The sequence below is a fragment of the Hakea prostrata genome, chromosome 2 (assembly GCF_041222555.1).
Source record: "Hakea prostrata isolate BN-2017 chromosome 2, UWA_Hpros_2, whole genome shotgun sequence".
NCBI classification, from domain to species: Eukaryota; Viridiplantae; Streptophyta; class Magnoliopsida; order Proteales; family Proteaceae; genus Hakea; species Hakea prostrata.
In genome coordinates, this window is record NC_142601.1 from 25127159 (window position 1) to 25141851 (window position 14693).

At 35.9% G+C, this 14693-nt stretch overlaps 1 protein-coding gene and 1 non-coding gene across 3 annotated transcripts in view; both read left to right on the forward strand.

Annotated features, from left to right (window-relative positions):
- The window catches only part of LOC149024142 (1,4-alpha-glucan-branching enzyme 2-2, chloroplastic/amyloplastic-like), a 103939-nt gene that overhangs the window by 7049 nt on the left and 82197 nt on the right, over positions 1-14693 (forward strand). For both annotated transcript variants that reach the window (XM_089144468.1, XM_089144469.1), the window contains exon 4: positions 6000-6098. In XM_089144468.1, the coding sequence (XP_089000594.1) occupies positions 6000-6098 (99 nt within the window). The remainder of the gene's footprint in view (positions 1-5999; positions 6099-14693) is intronic.
- Positions 11900-12006, forward strand: LOC149024143 (small nucleolar RNA R71). The gene has a single exon (XR_016171925.1). It is a non-coding gene; the product is annotated as a small nucleolar RNA R71 (small nucleolar RNA).

Consider the following 14693-nt stretch of genomic DNA (forward strand, 5'->3'; position numbering starts at 1 on the left):
TTCTTTCTGTTTTCTCAGTGCTTTTATTGAAAGAAGGAAATGTCTTAGCAAATTTGTGACATTGTATGAAGGTGCTCATGCACCCAAGATTTAAGCAAATGCATAACACCAAAATGATTGGCAAAATGTGCAATAATTAGATTATTTACTACTTTAGCTTATTTATTGAAATATGTTTATTTGAGGGAAGTTCCATTCCATGGTATTGTTGTGCATCATGTTATGCATTTTTCTCCCTTGTCAAACTTTGTACAATTTTATCTTGAGTTTGTAGTCTATCTGTTAAGTGCTTATTGTTATGTATGGGCTTTTTGGGTTTTCTTTTATTATTGGTGTTTATGGAGTGTTTTATTATTATTTTTATTTTTTGTTAAGTAGACTTTGACTATTTTAGAGATTTATAAATGCAATGATGGTTCCTGGGTTGATAGCATGGATTAATGTTTCGGTCAAAACCTAGGTACCCTATGGAAATCCGAAATTTCCGTTGAAATGACCTAAATTTTGTTGAAACTTGGGACATTTTTTTGCAAGTCCAACATGTTTTGGAGGGCTTTAGGGAGTATTTTGAGGTGGGACTCTGCATATAAGTTAATTAAAGCATAAAGAACACATTGGCGCATGCATATTGCTAAAAGAATCAATGTAGATATGTCATTCAAACTCATAACATACATAAAGAGGTTTCTGACAAATACACTATAAAAATAATGAAAATTTGTTATATAACTTCAAAGTTTAAAACCTTAATACAAAGTAACTAACAAAAAAAGGGAAGTACAAAAATCACTACTCACTTACTCAATGCCAAGATAAGTGCCTCGGTGAATCCATCCGATGAGCTGTATAGTACTGGTTTTGTCTTAATCTCTCCTTCGTCCACTGGACATACACGTTCCATGACATGTTCCTCTTATGGTTATCGAGGAAGTCGACCACTACAGCTCTGTAGGTCTAGTCATCCATAGATGCTAGATGTCCTGTTGGAGGGAATGTACAGTACAGATGCTGAACTGAAGATGGCTTTGGGGGTGCTGGTGCTTGCTAGCCGAAGATGGACTCGAAAGATGTCTCTGACCCCATGCCATCCCATCAGTAGAACCGGTGTGCTGATTTACTACACCATCAAGGTCTAGAAAATATGCGTAAGTCTGACCCATTAGTGTTTGATAGCTGTAAGGGGTACCATAAGGTCCATAACTATAAGGCCTTGAAGTAGATCCAACGCTCTCCATACCACTGTCCTTGGACTGGGAATCAATGGGTCCTCAGTATCCGAATCCTCTAGCTGTGGAGCCTCTGGATTCATCCAATCTCATAGATCCCATTGAACCTTTTAATCTGGCCACATCCGTAGGATGGTAAGACTTATATGATGAGGTGTCATCCTCATATCCATGTCCGTGCTGTTTTCCCCTCCCCTTCCGGCTGTAGGTCGTAGTGTGACCACGAGATGCTGCTCAAGCATGATGTGCATTCTTTATGGTATGGGTGAACTCACTCTCCCCTGTGAATATTGGTGCCCCTCCTTGCCCTTGACTCATCAATTGGTGCTGGTGGTGCTCTCTCCTTATGATTAGCTGACTCGTGTTTAGCAGGTCCACCATCATCATCATCCATACTATCATCTCCATTACTAGGTCAGTCAACATCATCCTATACCTGAGTGGCATCATCATCGGTGTCCGGCCACACAATATAATTCTCACTGGGGGTAGATGTATCGAGGTGTGGCACTAAGGTATGGTTAGGCTTAGTCTACACTCTCCCATCTGTGGCCAAGAACTCATCCACATCAGCTCCCATCTTCTGTGCAATATGGTTGTGGGTCAACCTCCTACTTCATCCAACAGTGGCTCTCTGATCCAATTGAATAGGGGGTTCTCCTCCTCCTCATCAATTGCCAAAGGTGTCAGCCAACTCGATCTTGTCCCCTTCTGGCCCTTCTATTCCTCTCTTGATGTGCTTCTCTCTGAACCTCAGAGCATGTATACAAAGTCTTCCGTCCGCTTCACCCCTAATTGGTAATGCCTCTTAGAGTGGATTAGGTTGAATGTGGCCTTGTTACACTCACACTTGGTGGCAGAAGATGTCTGGGAGAGCACTTTAGCTGCAATCAGTACCAAGTGCTCCGAGTCTCCCCCATATTGCAGCCACCACTCAGCTGCAAGAAACATACCCAACCCAATTATTAAGGCTAAAAATAATTGTAGTAGTAAAAACTAAAATGTAAAATAGACTATATAAGATTCAGACTAACCAGGAGTGGTGGTTAGCCATTGCGCGACCGAAACTCCCAATGGCATCTCTAAGAGCCTTCAACTGTAATAAACAATAACTATGTTAGTATAAAGAATAAGTAATTAACCCAAGTACTAATGTTCTCACAAGTCACAATCTTACCTCATGATTGATCAACGTTTGTTTTGTCGGATCCGGTTCCAACCCCTCCACTACTTGATGGATTGCTTGATTAAGTCTTGCCTCATCCCATGTTCTTTATTGTACTGGATCTAAATAATAGGCTACCAAACAAACAAACAGATGAGATGGTAAGAAACCATGCAAAAACATAATAAGTGATAACGTAGACTAATTAATAACTTTCAACTCACTGATGTAAACCAGGTCTGGGGCTAAGGGTAGAATTGGGATTTCCCTAGATCTAGAGGTTACCCAGGGAATTCCAGAAAAGAAGAATTGGGTTTAGGGGGTGCTTTCAGACTCTCAAACTCTGCTACAGTGTGTACAGGATTCTGGCTTTTTGCAGAAATCAGAAATTAGGGGGAAAGTTTGGCCAGGGTGAATTAAGGTCTGTCCTTGATGGTTCTGTAATGTTCAGAACTAGGTTTCAGTGATTCAGAGGTTTAAGAAGGTCTGATTTTTTTTTTTTATCTAAACTAGGTTTTTTTTTTTTTTTTTTTTTTTTTTAAGTTTAAAGTTCTGCAGAATTTCTCAAGGAAGAAGATGAAGTGCAGGATTTTTCTAGGTCAAGGAAACTAGGCTGTTTTGGGAAGATAACTTTAGGACTTCAATCTAGGGCTATGTGCAATCCTTAGGGAACAGAAAAGAGACCTAAAGGAGTTGGGGAAGATGGATTAACAGGGGATAAGGGCTGCTACTGTCGCAGGAGGGAAGGGGATAGGGGAGGTTCTGCTGCAACAGAAGGGAAAGGGAGAGGGGGTAGGTGCGATGGGATTGGGGTGGGTTTCTAGGTCTGGGCAAGAGGGAATAGGGCAGGGAAGCCTACTGATGCAGGGAAAACCCTAGAGACTAGGGGATCTACAAAGTTGGCTACTAGACTCTTAGGGGAGTCACCTATTCTTGGTAACTAGTTAAAAGTATAAAGGAGAAGTAATGGCAGCAGCTGAAATCTGATTAACATGCAGATAAAACAATTAATGCACAGGAAGAACAATAAAGCCTAGCTAACGAATACAACTAAACAAGAATAGACAAAGAAACAAGGGGTCGGGTTTATAGCGCCGTAACTCTAAATTACATGTGAGCATATCAAGAAGTCTAAAGAGATCAATGCTTTCCTAGTCAATTTCAAACTTCTAATGAGAAATTCAGCAATTTAACAATGCAAGAAGACCTTGGAATTTTATTTTTTAAATTGCAGTGAACTACTGCAAAGGAAGAGAAATAAAGAGAAATACTTAGGGCTAAATATAATTAACTGCTGTTGACTGGCTGCAAAACAGAGGTTAGAAAGCTTTCCAGGAACAGAAATAAAGAAAGAAAATTCTGGTAAGGATGAATGTTGGTTGAGTCCTACTAGGAGGAGTCCAACTCTATTAGAGTTTTTGTTCATGTCATTTTCTATTTTTTTGTTACCCAACTAAGGGTATTTATGTAATTGTATTCTTTCCACTTTATTATTAAGAGAGGGCTTGAGATCACATTGATCAATTCAAGCCATTCTACCAACATTGTGTTTCTCAACATAGCATTAGAGCCTAAGTTCGACTAGGGAAGAGAAAGAAAACAAGGGAAAAAAGCAAAAATCTCTCTTGAAGACCTACCTCCACCACCGCTGCAACTGCTCCATCGCAGAAACCCATCGCAAACCCATCAACCAAAATCTTCTTCTTCTGATTTTTTTACTGTTCCATCGCAAACCCTTCTGCTTCATTGCAGAAACGCATCGCAAACCCATCAACCAAAATCTTCTTCTTCTGATTTTTTTCTTTCTTTCTTCTTCTGAAACCATCGCAGAAACCCATCTCTTGATCCGTCTTTGCTCTTCTCATCCTTCCGCCTTATACTTCAGTTTTTTTTTTCTTTTTTCTCTCTCTTTTCTTCTTCTGAAATGAGAGCGCAAAACCTTTATAACTCTTGAACCATTGAAACCATTGAACCATGAACCATTGAACTGAAATTATGGACCAAACCAGACCAGGGATCTAATTGTAATTCCATATATATGAAGGGGTCTCTTTTGAGAATTCAAAGATTTATAGGGGTTTATATGGAATTATCCATATTTTCAGGGGGCTATTTGCAATTATATATTTCTAGGGGTCTATATGCAATTATACATATCTTTAGGGGTCTAATTGCAATTTTTCATGTATCTATTTGTGCTTTCTCATATATTCAAGGCTCTCTTTTGAATTAATGGTGTTACTTATACTATAGACCCTATAACTTCCTAAATTTGTTAGGGTGGTCCACCTATTCCATTCTGCCAAGTTTCAGTTATTTTGAAAGGGTGAAGACTGAAGAATTGCAGACCTATTTTAGGTATGGCAACCATTGATGGTACTACTGCCTCCACTGGCTCCAAACATTACCCCACTCTTCATCCTCTTTCGGTAAGGTTTGATGGAACAAATAATGGCTGCATCTAGAACTAGAACTAGATCTAGTGGGTTAGTTTCACAAGTTTCTGAACCGTGTGGAAGGTTTCGTACTTCGTCTTTATCAACTGCTTTCATGTCTGCAAGTTCGAGTTTCTCTTTCCTTTGCCATCTTTGTTTGTGCATTTCTTGATCGCTCATTTAATCTTAGAACCTCAAACCCTAAGCAAATCCACAACATGTATTTGCACTCAAATTTCTAGTCTTTAATTCAAAACCCTAGAATCCCATCTCTCAGTTATGGAAAATATTTCTTATTTCACCTTTATATCTCTATCTGAAAATTAGATGGTAGATATCAAGGCACTGCATTCATCAAGTTCCCAACTGAAAAATTTTCGTTTAAATGAATCGAGGATTTGCTTATTGGTCTTCTATTTTTGGCAGGAAAAATGGAAGAAATTGCATCCTAATTAGCCTTTTTTTTAAGCTGAATCATAGGGTTTTAAGAAAATAAGCTCTGGCAGCTTTGATCCGACCTTCTTCTCATCACCAGAGGAGGGACGGTGGTCACCGGCAGGGGAGGGGTGGTGGTCTCTGCCAGGGGAGGGGGCGGTGGCGGGGTTTTTGACGAGATATAGGAAGAAGATGGGTTAAGGGGGAATCCCTCCCACCCAGGGAGCAAAATGGGAGGAAACTTATGTGAGGTTATTTTGGTATTTTTACACTCAGAAGGGTATATCAATCATTTTACCAACATCTATAACGGTTAAGAGGTTTGACCAGTAAGGTGGGTAATTTGCAATTTTCCAATTTGATCAAAGTGGACGTTGTGCAATTTAGCCCATTTAAATGGGTAGTCAGAAATTACAGGCCCACTTAAGTGGGAGCCCTGCAAAAAACTCTTTTTATTTTTATTTTTTATTTGACTGCCCTTATAAGGTTTTATTTCCATAGTTCTTTGTCTGTCTTTGGTTATCTGCTGCAACACAACCTAATAGTGTTGGACTTTAAAGAGTTATCTATTGTTTATCCTGCAAACATGTTAGATTTTACCCTATCAATGTTTTATTCATGTTCCCATATGGTTTCTCCTTTAGGGAGACTAACTTTTCATTGTTCTTATTGTGGCTTTTGCTGTCTTCTGGTGGTGCATAATGACATTAACCATTATATACTCTTGTTGAATTGCAGCTATGGGCATTACAAGAAAATGCGAACGTTGATTGACGAGCACGAGGGTGGATTGGAAGCATTTTCTCGTGGGTATGAAAAGTTTGGATTCAACCGAAGGTATGTGAAAATTGTTCGAGTAATGTCACCTGATTTGACTAAAACAGTTGATATATTATTTATAATGTAATTGCTTTTCTCTATACTAGGAAGAATCTTTTGACGTGTTAATTTAACTTCTCTCTAATATATATGAGTATATCATTGTTAGGAAGCTGTAGTTTTTGTTTCTAGTGGTAATGCGGCTTCTAATTTACTTCTTGCCATGGCTAGTTGCTTTTTACTTTTTGATGGATTAGTTTTCGGCACTAATTCTTGGCATTGAGTATGCCCCAAACCTTGATATCTGGAAGCTGTGGATTTGAGTGTGGAAAAGCTTCAACTCAATTATTTGTGTTATGTCCAATTGATAGGGTGTAATATGTTAACCTTTTGACTTTCGTAAATTGAATACAATCACTCTTATACCGCCTCAACTTAGTAGACTCAAAATGGGCCCTTAAAAGCCATCAACTATACAATTTTGACTCAAAACATGCAACTACTAATCCTATATACTAATTTTCATCCACAATTTATGAGCTTATAAGTTAGTTTATTAAAATATATAAAATCTTAGAAAAGAAAGTCTCAACCTATAACTTAAGTACATGACTCTTCTTGAGATAAAAGTAACCACTAGCACACGGTATCGTGTAGCTAACGGGTCGATCTCAAGGAGATATACCACTTTAGAATTTACCTTTTAATGGTAATGCGAGAATGCAAGGATTCAAAATTTTTAACTAATTAATTAAATTAAATTAGTAGATCAAAATAAGCGGTCCTAACACATACATCTAATGCGATCGAATTGAGAATAAAAATTAAACAGACATAACCTAACCATTCATTATCTAATAAATAAATAAAAAATGCATATATAAAAAGTAGGAATAAAATATGCAAACAATAAATATAAAAACAAATAAAAAGGAAGTGATCCGAGTGTCAGCTTTGGATTGAGGGAAGGGGAGTATAACTAGGATGACTTTCACCGTGGACCCTTTGCCGTAGCTTATAGTCCACTGATCGGGGGAACGGATATTAAAGAAAAAGAAAATGCATAATGTAAATAACAAAAAAATAACAAAGCAATAAATAGAAAAAGGATACCTTAACCAAAGAGAGGCACGACTGTAGGCAGCTTTGATTAAGGACCCAGTAGAAAGGAAAACAATAAATAAATACTGAAAAGTATATCCTAAGTTAAGAATATGGAGGGGTAGACAGAAGAGGGGATGGAGGGGGGAGAGAAGATTACTGACAAAGGCTACTTACTTGCATCCTCAAATCTTAAATAACCCAAAAACCTTGAATGATTGATTCAAATCTCAACCAACCCTAACAACCATATCTGGAATGATCCAAATCTGCAATTGCTAGACCCAGAGAAAAAAAAAATCCTCTTGAAAATTGAATCTTGAAGCTTGAACTCGAAATGAAAATACACTTGCATAAAATAAACAAAATAACTTAAATATTCATTTCATTACATAGAAAAGTTAACCCTAAACATTCAATCTAGAAACTAAGACCCCATAGAGCTATCAAGGAACTAGAGAAAACCTAAACAAGCTAAAGAGAAAGAAGGTCAAAGGCCTAAATAAACTAAAAAGAAAAGAAGTCTTCTAAGTCTAAGAGGAGAGGGTATATTTATAGGAGATGGTGAATGATTTACAAATAGTGAAATAGGAAAAAGAAAAAAATTAAATAAAGAAAAAAACTAATTTCGGTGGAAAATCTAAGGAATAGAGAGAGAGAGAGAGAGAGAGAGAGAGAGAGAGAGAGAGAGAGAGAGAATGAGTGGAGGAAAAAAAACTTTATTTTAAGTTAGACGTGGAGAAGAAAGTGGAGAGGACGGAAAGAAAAGAAAAATTTAGAAAAGCAATGTGGGTTAATTAGGGAAAAAAATAATAAAGTAAAAGAAATAGAAAGTGGGGAGAGAGAAAAATAATTAGGGAAATAAATAAAATCTAATAAAATAAAATCTTCTAGGAAATTTATGGAAAAAAAGAAAAGAAAATCCTAATCTTTGACTACTTGTGGGCCCTATACATTTTAAAATTACAATAAAGTAAATTAAAAATCCTAACTATAGCTATAGATCAAAATTGGCTTTTTTTATTTTTAAGATATTCTTGGAGTTGGCCCATAATTGCATCTTTAGTCCATTATGCTCTAAATTTGGCGCTTTTTGCATTTGAGAATTTGAATGGACCTCTTTACATATAAAATTGTATGTTTCATACCCAAAACTCCAAATATTTGCTCAAATCTTGAAAAATACTAAAATCTGCAAAAACATCATAAAACTCAAGGTAGCTCCACTCTAAGTGTGTAAAATGTTTGCTTTATGCCCTAAGATTTCAAACATAAATGTGTTCATCAGAAGTCCCCCACACTTAGACTAAGCTTGTCCTCAAGCAAGAATAAAAAAAGACAAATGTGAGAAAGAAACTAACGCAACAAAATAAAATCCTAACTCACTTTTGTAGGAATCACGGTTACACTTAGCATGTGCAACAAGCCTTTAAACCACTAAGTTACCCCTAGAGGACAAGTTTTGTCTCATGGGTGTTTGCAAAGAATATACACCTAAAAATTCAATTCAGTTCAAAATAAAACATTGCAAATTCCAACTCTAACAATTGGAAAGCACACATACACAATCAATAGTTATGACACTTGCATTTATTTATTTAATTTTTTTCTTCTTTTCTTTGAGTAGTGAACTCCACTCTACTCCACTATAGTTGGCTTGAATGACATGGTGGAGCAAACACCAGAAACCCAAGTTACTTTGTAGCTTCGCTTTTGTGCGTATGCCCATATAGACAGTGGTGCTAGAGTTCTTTTCAATAATCTCATTCTTAAGAGTTTCAATCAAGTCACCTCGATTCCTGAGTCGGAGTGCCTTGTCTAGTTCCAAGGAATTCAAACTTTTACTTTTTGCTCTCTTCTTCTTCTTCTTCTTCTTCTTCTTCTTTTTTTTTTTTTTTTTTGAACTTTGTGTCATGCCATATAAAAAATTGATCTCAACTCCTAGCCAAAGGAACAAGGACCTATAAAACCCATAAATAGTCCAACGCCTTAAGCTAAGTCTTATTTTTCTAAGGAAAGTCCCATCTCAATATACATACAAATTACCTTCCTCTCAACAGGGTTTTTATTTGTTCATGATGGGTACCAAAATCACTCTCATTTCACACATCATAGCAATTGAAAGGGTATGTACACATAAGCCAAAATTAAAATCTACAAAGAAGCTATTCCCCTCCACACTTAAGTAATGCAATGTCCTCAATGCATGCATGAAAAGATAAACAAGGAAGACAAATGAGGGTTGTACCTTTCCAAAGGATGTGTTTATCATGGAAAGCTTTGGTATTTTCTTTAGAAATCTTTAATATCAATTTAAAATGTAGAAGGCACTCCAAATAAGAAAAACCATGAATAAAAAATGTTTTCTCTAAAGATCTCAAGATAAACCTTCACAATGTCAGAGAAAATATTCATCTTACGTTGAGGTTCTTTAAAATGTTTGGCATCTTCCATAAGATGAATATGGTATTGTACAATGGAAGGACTTATACATTTGATATAAGTCATAGACCAACCCAATGCTTTTTTATTATCATTCAGCAATGTGATCAACTTTACTACTTGGTCAGAAGTTAAATCAAAGACAACAATGACATGAAGAGTGTTATCTTGTCCCAAAGAAAGCATACTTCAAATTATAAGGCAACTCTTTCAATTCTAGCTTTGGGGGGGGGGGGGGGGGTTTCAATTATTGAGGGCTTGGGAATGGAGATGGAGATGGATAAGGGTCTAATGGGCTCCAAATGTATGTGAAGACTTGAGACTTCAGAAAAGAAGGTTGCAGTATCATCATCTAACATATCCATACATTCTTAAAATTCATAATCAAAATCAATCTCAAAGTTGGTAATCAAATCATTAGGAAAATCCAAAGACTCCATAAGCATATTGATCTCTTTTTCTATATGTGGTTGCAACCCTATCTTGAACATTCGATTTTCGAAAGACAACCGTAAGGGGCCATTCTAACAATTGATTAATGCATTACTAGTAGCCAAATATGGTCTTCTTAGAATTATTGGAATTTCATCTTTGATCGAAAAAGGCTTAGTATCTAACACAATGAAATCAACTAGAAAAATAAAATTTTCCACCTTCAATAAAACATCTTCAACCATCTCTTTAGGAATCTTAACTGACTTGTCTGCCAACTGAAGTGTAGTTCTAGTTGCTTTCAATTCTCATAATCCTATTGCTTATAAACATGGTAAGGCAAAAGATTCACACTTGCATCAAGATCAAGTAAAGTATGCTCAATGTATGTATTGCCTATGACATAAGCTATGGTAGGGCTTCCTGGATCCTTGTACTTGGCTGCCACATGTTGAGTAATTATAGAACTTACCTTTTGGGGAACACTAGTAATTCTTTTTTTGAGTGCATAAATATTTCAAAACTTTTGCATAGGCAGGGATTTGGTATATGGTATCCAAAATAGGGATGTTCACCTCTACATTCTTGAAGACATTTAAAATTTTCTTCATAGTTGCATTGTTCTTTTTATTAACTAGATGGTTGGGATAAGGGGCCTTAGGTACATAAGAACTCTAATTTGGAATTTTCTCTTTTCTCATAGTTTCAGATAGTGGTTCAACAAACTTAGGTATCGCTAAAGCAATTAGCCCATCCTCTAACTTCTGTGGGTTCCTCAGACAAACTCTCATTAGGAGATACTTGAACATTCTCCTCATCACATTGGTTACTAATCTTGCTCTTTTTGTTAATATGTGACTCACCTATTAAATTCCGTTTCCCACTTCTCAATGCATACACAAAATTAATTGACGCTAAAGAAGAAGGGGAGGATTCAACTTGATTACTTGATTTGGTAAATTTGATGGTCTTTGTTGAATCTAAATCCTATGATTTAACTTAGGTTGGCTAGGCATTTTACATTTTTCTCTCTCAGACAAAACACTTGCAAGAGTGAAAATTTGTTTTTCCATATTATGTATAAAAGTTATGAAGATGTTAGAAACTAGAAAGTACTTCCATATTCTTCTTTAATGTAGAGAGACGAGAAAACTCCAGATTATTACCTCTGTTAAAACTAGGTGATGATTGATTTTGTGTAATGAGAGGCATACAAGTAACAATAGGTGGATTGATAGACCTAGCTAAATTTGTATTTTAAAAATTTGGGGCTTGAGGGAACTGGACATTTTGATTATGAGAAAATTGTGCACTTTATTTTTAAGGGGCACCAAATTGATTTTGTGTGGAATAATTACTTAATCCATTGTGAGACCATGAAAAGTTAGGATATTTTTCCACCAAGGATTGTACGTGTTACTGTATAGGTTTGGAAACATCACATTGACATTTTCATGTTGGCCTCCAGAATAGTTAGGGCATTCTTCAATTACATGTGTATGATACTAACACCAATCACACATAGCAATAGATTTGTCAATAAAATGTGATTGACTTTGTAGTGGTGGTATAACTTTTACTACTAAAGTCTCCAACTTTTTCAAAAGACTATCTATTTGTGCATCCTTATGAACTTGGCTATCAACAAAATATCCCCTACTAGTCCTTTTAGATTTTTGGGTTGACTCCCATTCTCTAGTTCTATCTGCTAAGTCTAAAAAAAATTCCCAAGCTTTGGAATCATCAGTGAACGATGTAAATCTTGTGGGACACATAGATTCAAAAATTACTTAGTTTGATAATCAATACCCTCATAAATTATTTGGCATAAATGCCATAATTCTAAACCATGGTGAGGGCATTCTTAGAGTAGGCTTTGGAACCTCTCCATTACCTTACCAAAGGACTCATTAGGTTTTTGACGAAGTTGAAGAATGTCATTTCTTATTTTATTCGTCTTTGAAAAAGGAAAGAATTTCTTAAAAAATAGGATAGTGAATTGTTCCCATGTGGTAATGCTATCCAGAGGTAAGCTATAAGCCACTTTTTGGCTTGGTCCTTTAATACAAATGTTATAAACCGTAGTCTTATGGCATCACCAGTGAGTTGTTGCACTTTCATAAGGACACAAACCTCCTCAAACTCCTTAAGGAACAAATACTCATCTTGATCAGGTAACCCATTAAATTGGGGACCCCGTGCACCTTGACTATAGCTTCACAGTGACAACCTTGATCGAATATGTGGTAACATAGACAAAATAATGAGGTTTAAGTTCAAAATTATTACCCCTCACGTTAGGTAAATGTATACATTAGGGTTGTGCAGATCAGGTTGGATAAAATCTATCTTTAAAACTTTTAGGTGGAAGTATGTCTCTCATGGTCAAGGTAGATACTCAGACAAGTTGATTGGTGGAATCACGAGTCCAGACACGCATGCACAAACCACCTAATGCAATTAAGGGCTTTTATGAAAGAATGAATTTTAAAAAAATAAAAATAAAGTAACTAAAGAAGAAAAAAACAGAATACAATAAAAACAAAAACAAAAGGGGAAGTAGTAAGTAGTGAATTTTCCCACCATAAAGATTGAAACAATGATTCCAAAGCCGTAAGGTTGACTTATAGCTTAGCGTTGTATAGGTTTGACAGCAAGGGAATTTATATAGTCTTCGGAGCCATCTACAATCAAATCCTAGGGACTACTATACATTTTTGTGTATACTCTAGTTAAAGAGTAATATATTTGAATTTTTTATTATAAAAAAAAACACTTCGATTTACCTAAAAATGAGAAAAATAAAATGGACTATACCTCCCCAGCAACAGCGCCAAAAACTTGTTTGTGAAGTAAAAGTAATGACAAACGTACGGTATCGTGTAGCTAACGGGTCAATCTCAAGGAGATATACCACTTTAGAATTTAACCTCTTAATGGTAACGTGAGAGTGCAAGAATTCAAAAATTTTAACTAATTAATTAAACTAAATTAGTATATCAAAATAAGCGGTCCTAACACATAAATCTAATGCGATCAAATTGAGGATAAAAATTAAATAGACATAACCTAACCATTCATCATTTAATAAATAAATAAAAATGCATAAATAAAAAGTAGGAATAAAATATGCAAACAATAAATATATAATCAAATAAAAGGGAAGTGATCTGAGTGTCAGCTCTGGATCGAGGGAAGGGGAGTATAACTAGGATGACTTTCACCGTGGACCCTTTGCCGTAGCTTACAGTCCACTGATCGGAGGGATGGATATTAAAGAAAAAGAAAATGCAGAAAATAAATAATAGATTAAATAACAAAGCAATAAATGGAAAAATGAAACCTTAACCGAAGAGAGGCACGACTGTAGGCATCTTTGATTAAGGACCCAGGGGAAAGGAAAACAATAAATAAATATTGAAAAGTTAAGAATATGGAGGGGTAGACAGAAGCAGGAATGAAGGGGGGGGGAGAGAGATTACTGACGAAGGCTACTTACTTGCATCCTCGAATCTTAAACAATAAAAAAACCTTGAATGATCGATTTGAATCTCAACCAACCCTAACAACTAGATCTGGAATGATCCAAATCTGCAATTGTTAGACCCAGAGAAAAACAAATCCTCTTGAAAATTGAAAATTGAAACTTGAAACTTGAAACTTGAAACTTGAAGCTTGAGCTCGAAATTGAAATTGCATTGATCAAAAGAAAGAAAATACACTTGCATATAGTAAACTAAATAACTTGAATATTCATTGCATTACATAGAAAAATTGACCTTAAACATTCAATCTAGAAACTAGAACCCTTCAAAGCAATCAAAGAGTAGAGAAAACCTAAACAAGCTAAAGAGAAAGAAGGTTAAAGGCCTAAATAAATGAAAAAGAAAAGAAGTTTCCTAAGTCTAAGAGGAGAGTGTAAATTTATAGGAGATGGTGAATGACTTACAAATAAGGAAATGAAAAAAAAAAAGAAAAAGAAAAACCTAATTTTGTTGGAAAATCTAAAGAAGAGAGAGAGAGAGAGAGAGAGAGAGAGAGAGAGAGAGAGAGAGAGAGAGAGAGAGAGAGAGAGAGAGAGAGAGAGAGAGAGAGAGAGAGAGAGAGAGAGAGAATGAGTGGAAGAAAACGTTTTCGGAATGAAGGTTTCTAAGGCCAAGTTGCTACTAGCTTACTGTGGTCTATGATCAGAAGCAGTATCAGACGAAGACACTCCTTACGGATGCTCAGGCACGAAGTCCACTTCCACTTGCCGGAAAGAAAAAAAAAAAACTTTATTTTGAGTTAGATGTGGAGAAGAAATTGGAGAGGAAGGAAAGAGAAAAAAAATTTAGAAAAGTAATGTGGGTTAATTAAGGAAGTAAAAAAATAATAAAGTGAAAGAAATAGAAAGTGGGGAGAGAGAAAAATAATTAGGGAAATAAATAAAATCTTCTAGAAATTTATGGAAAATCCTAATCTTTGACAACTTGTGGGGGCCCCATACATTTTTAAATTACAATAAAGTAAATTAAAAATCCTAACTAATCTCAGGCATAGATCAAAATTGGCTTCTTTACTTCTAAGATATTCTTGGAGTTGGCCCATAAGTGTGTAGAATGCATGCTTTATGCCCTAAGATTTCCCACATAAATGTGT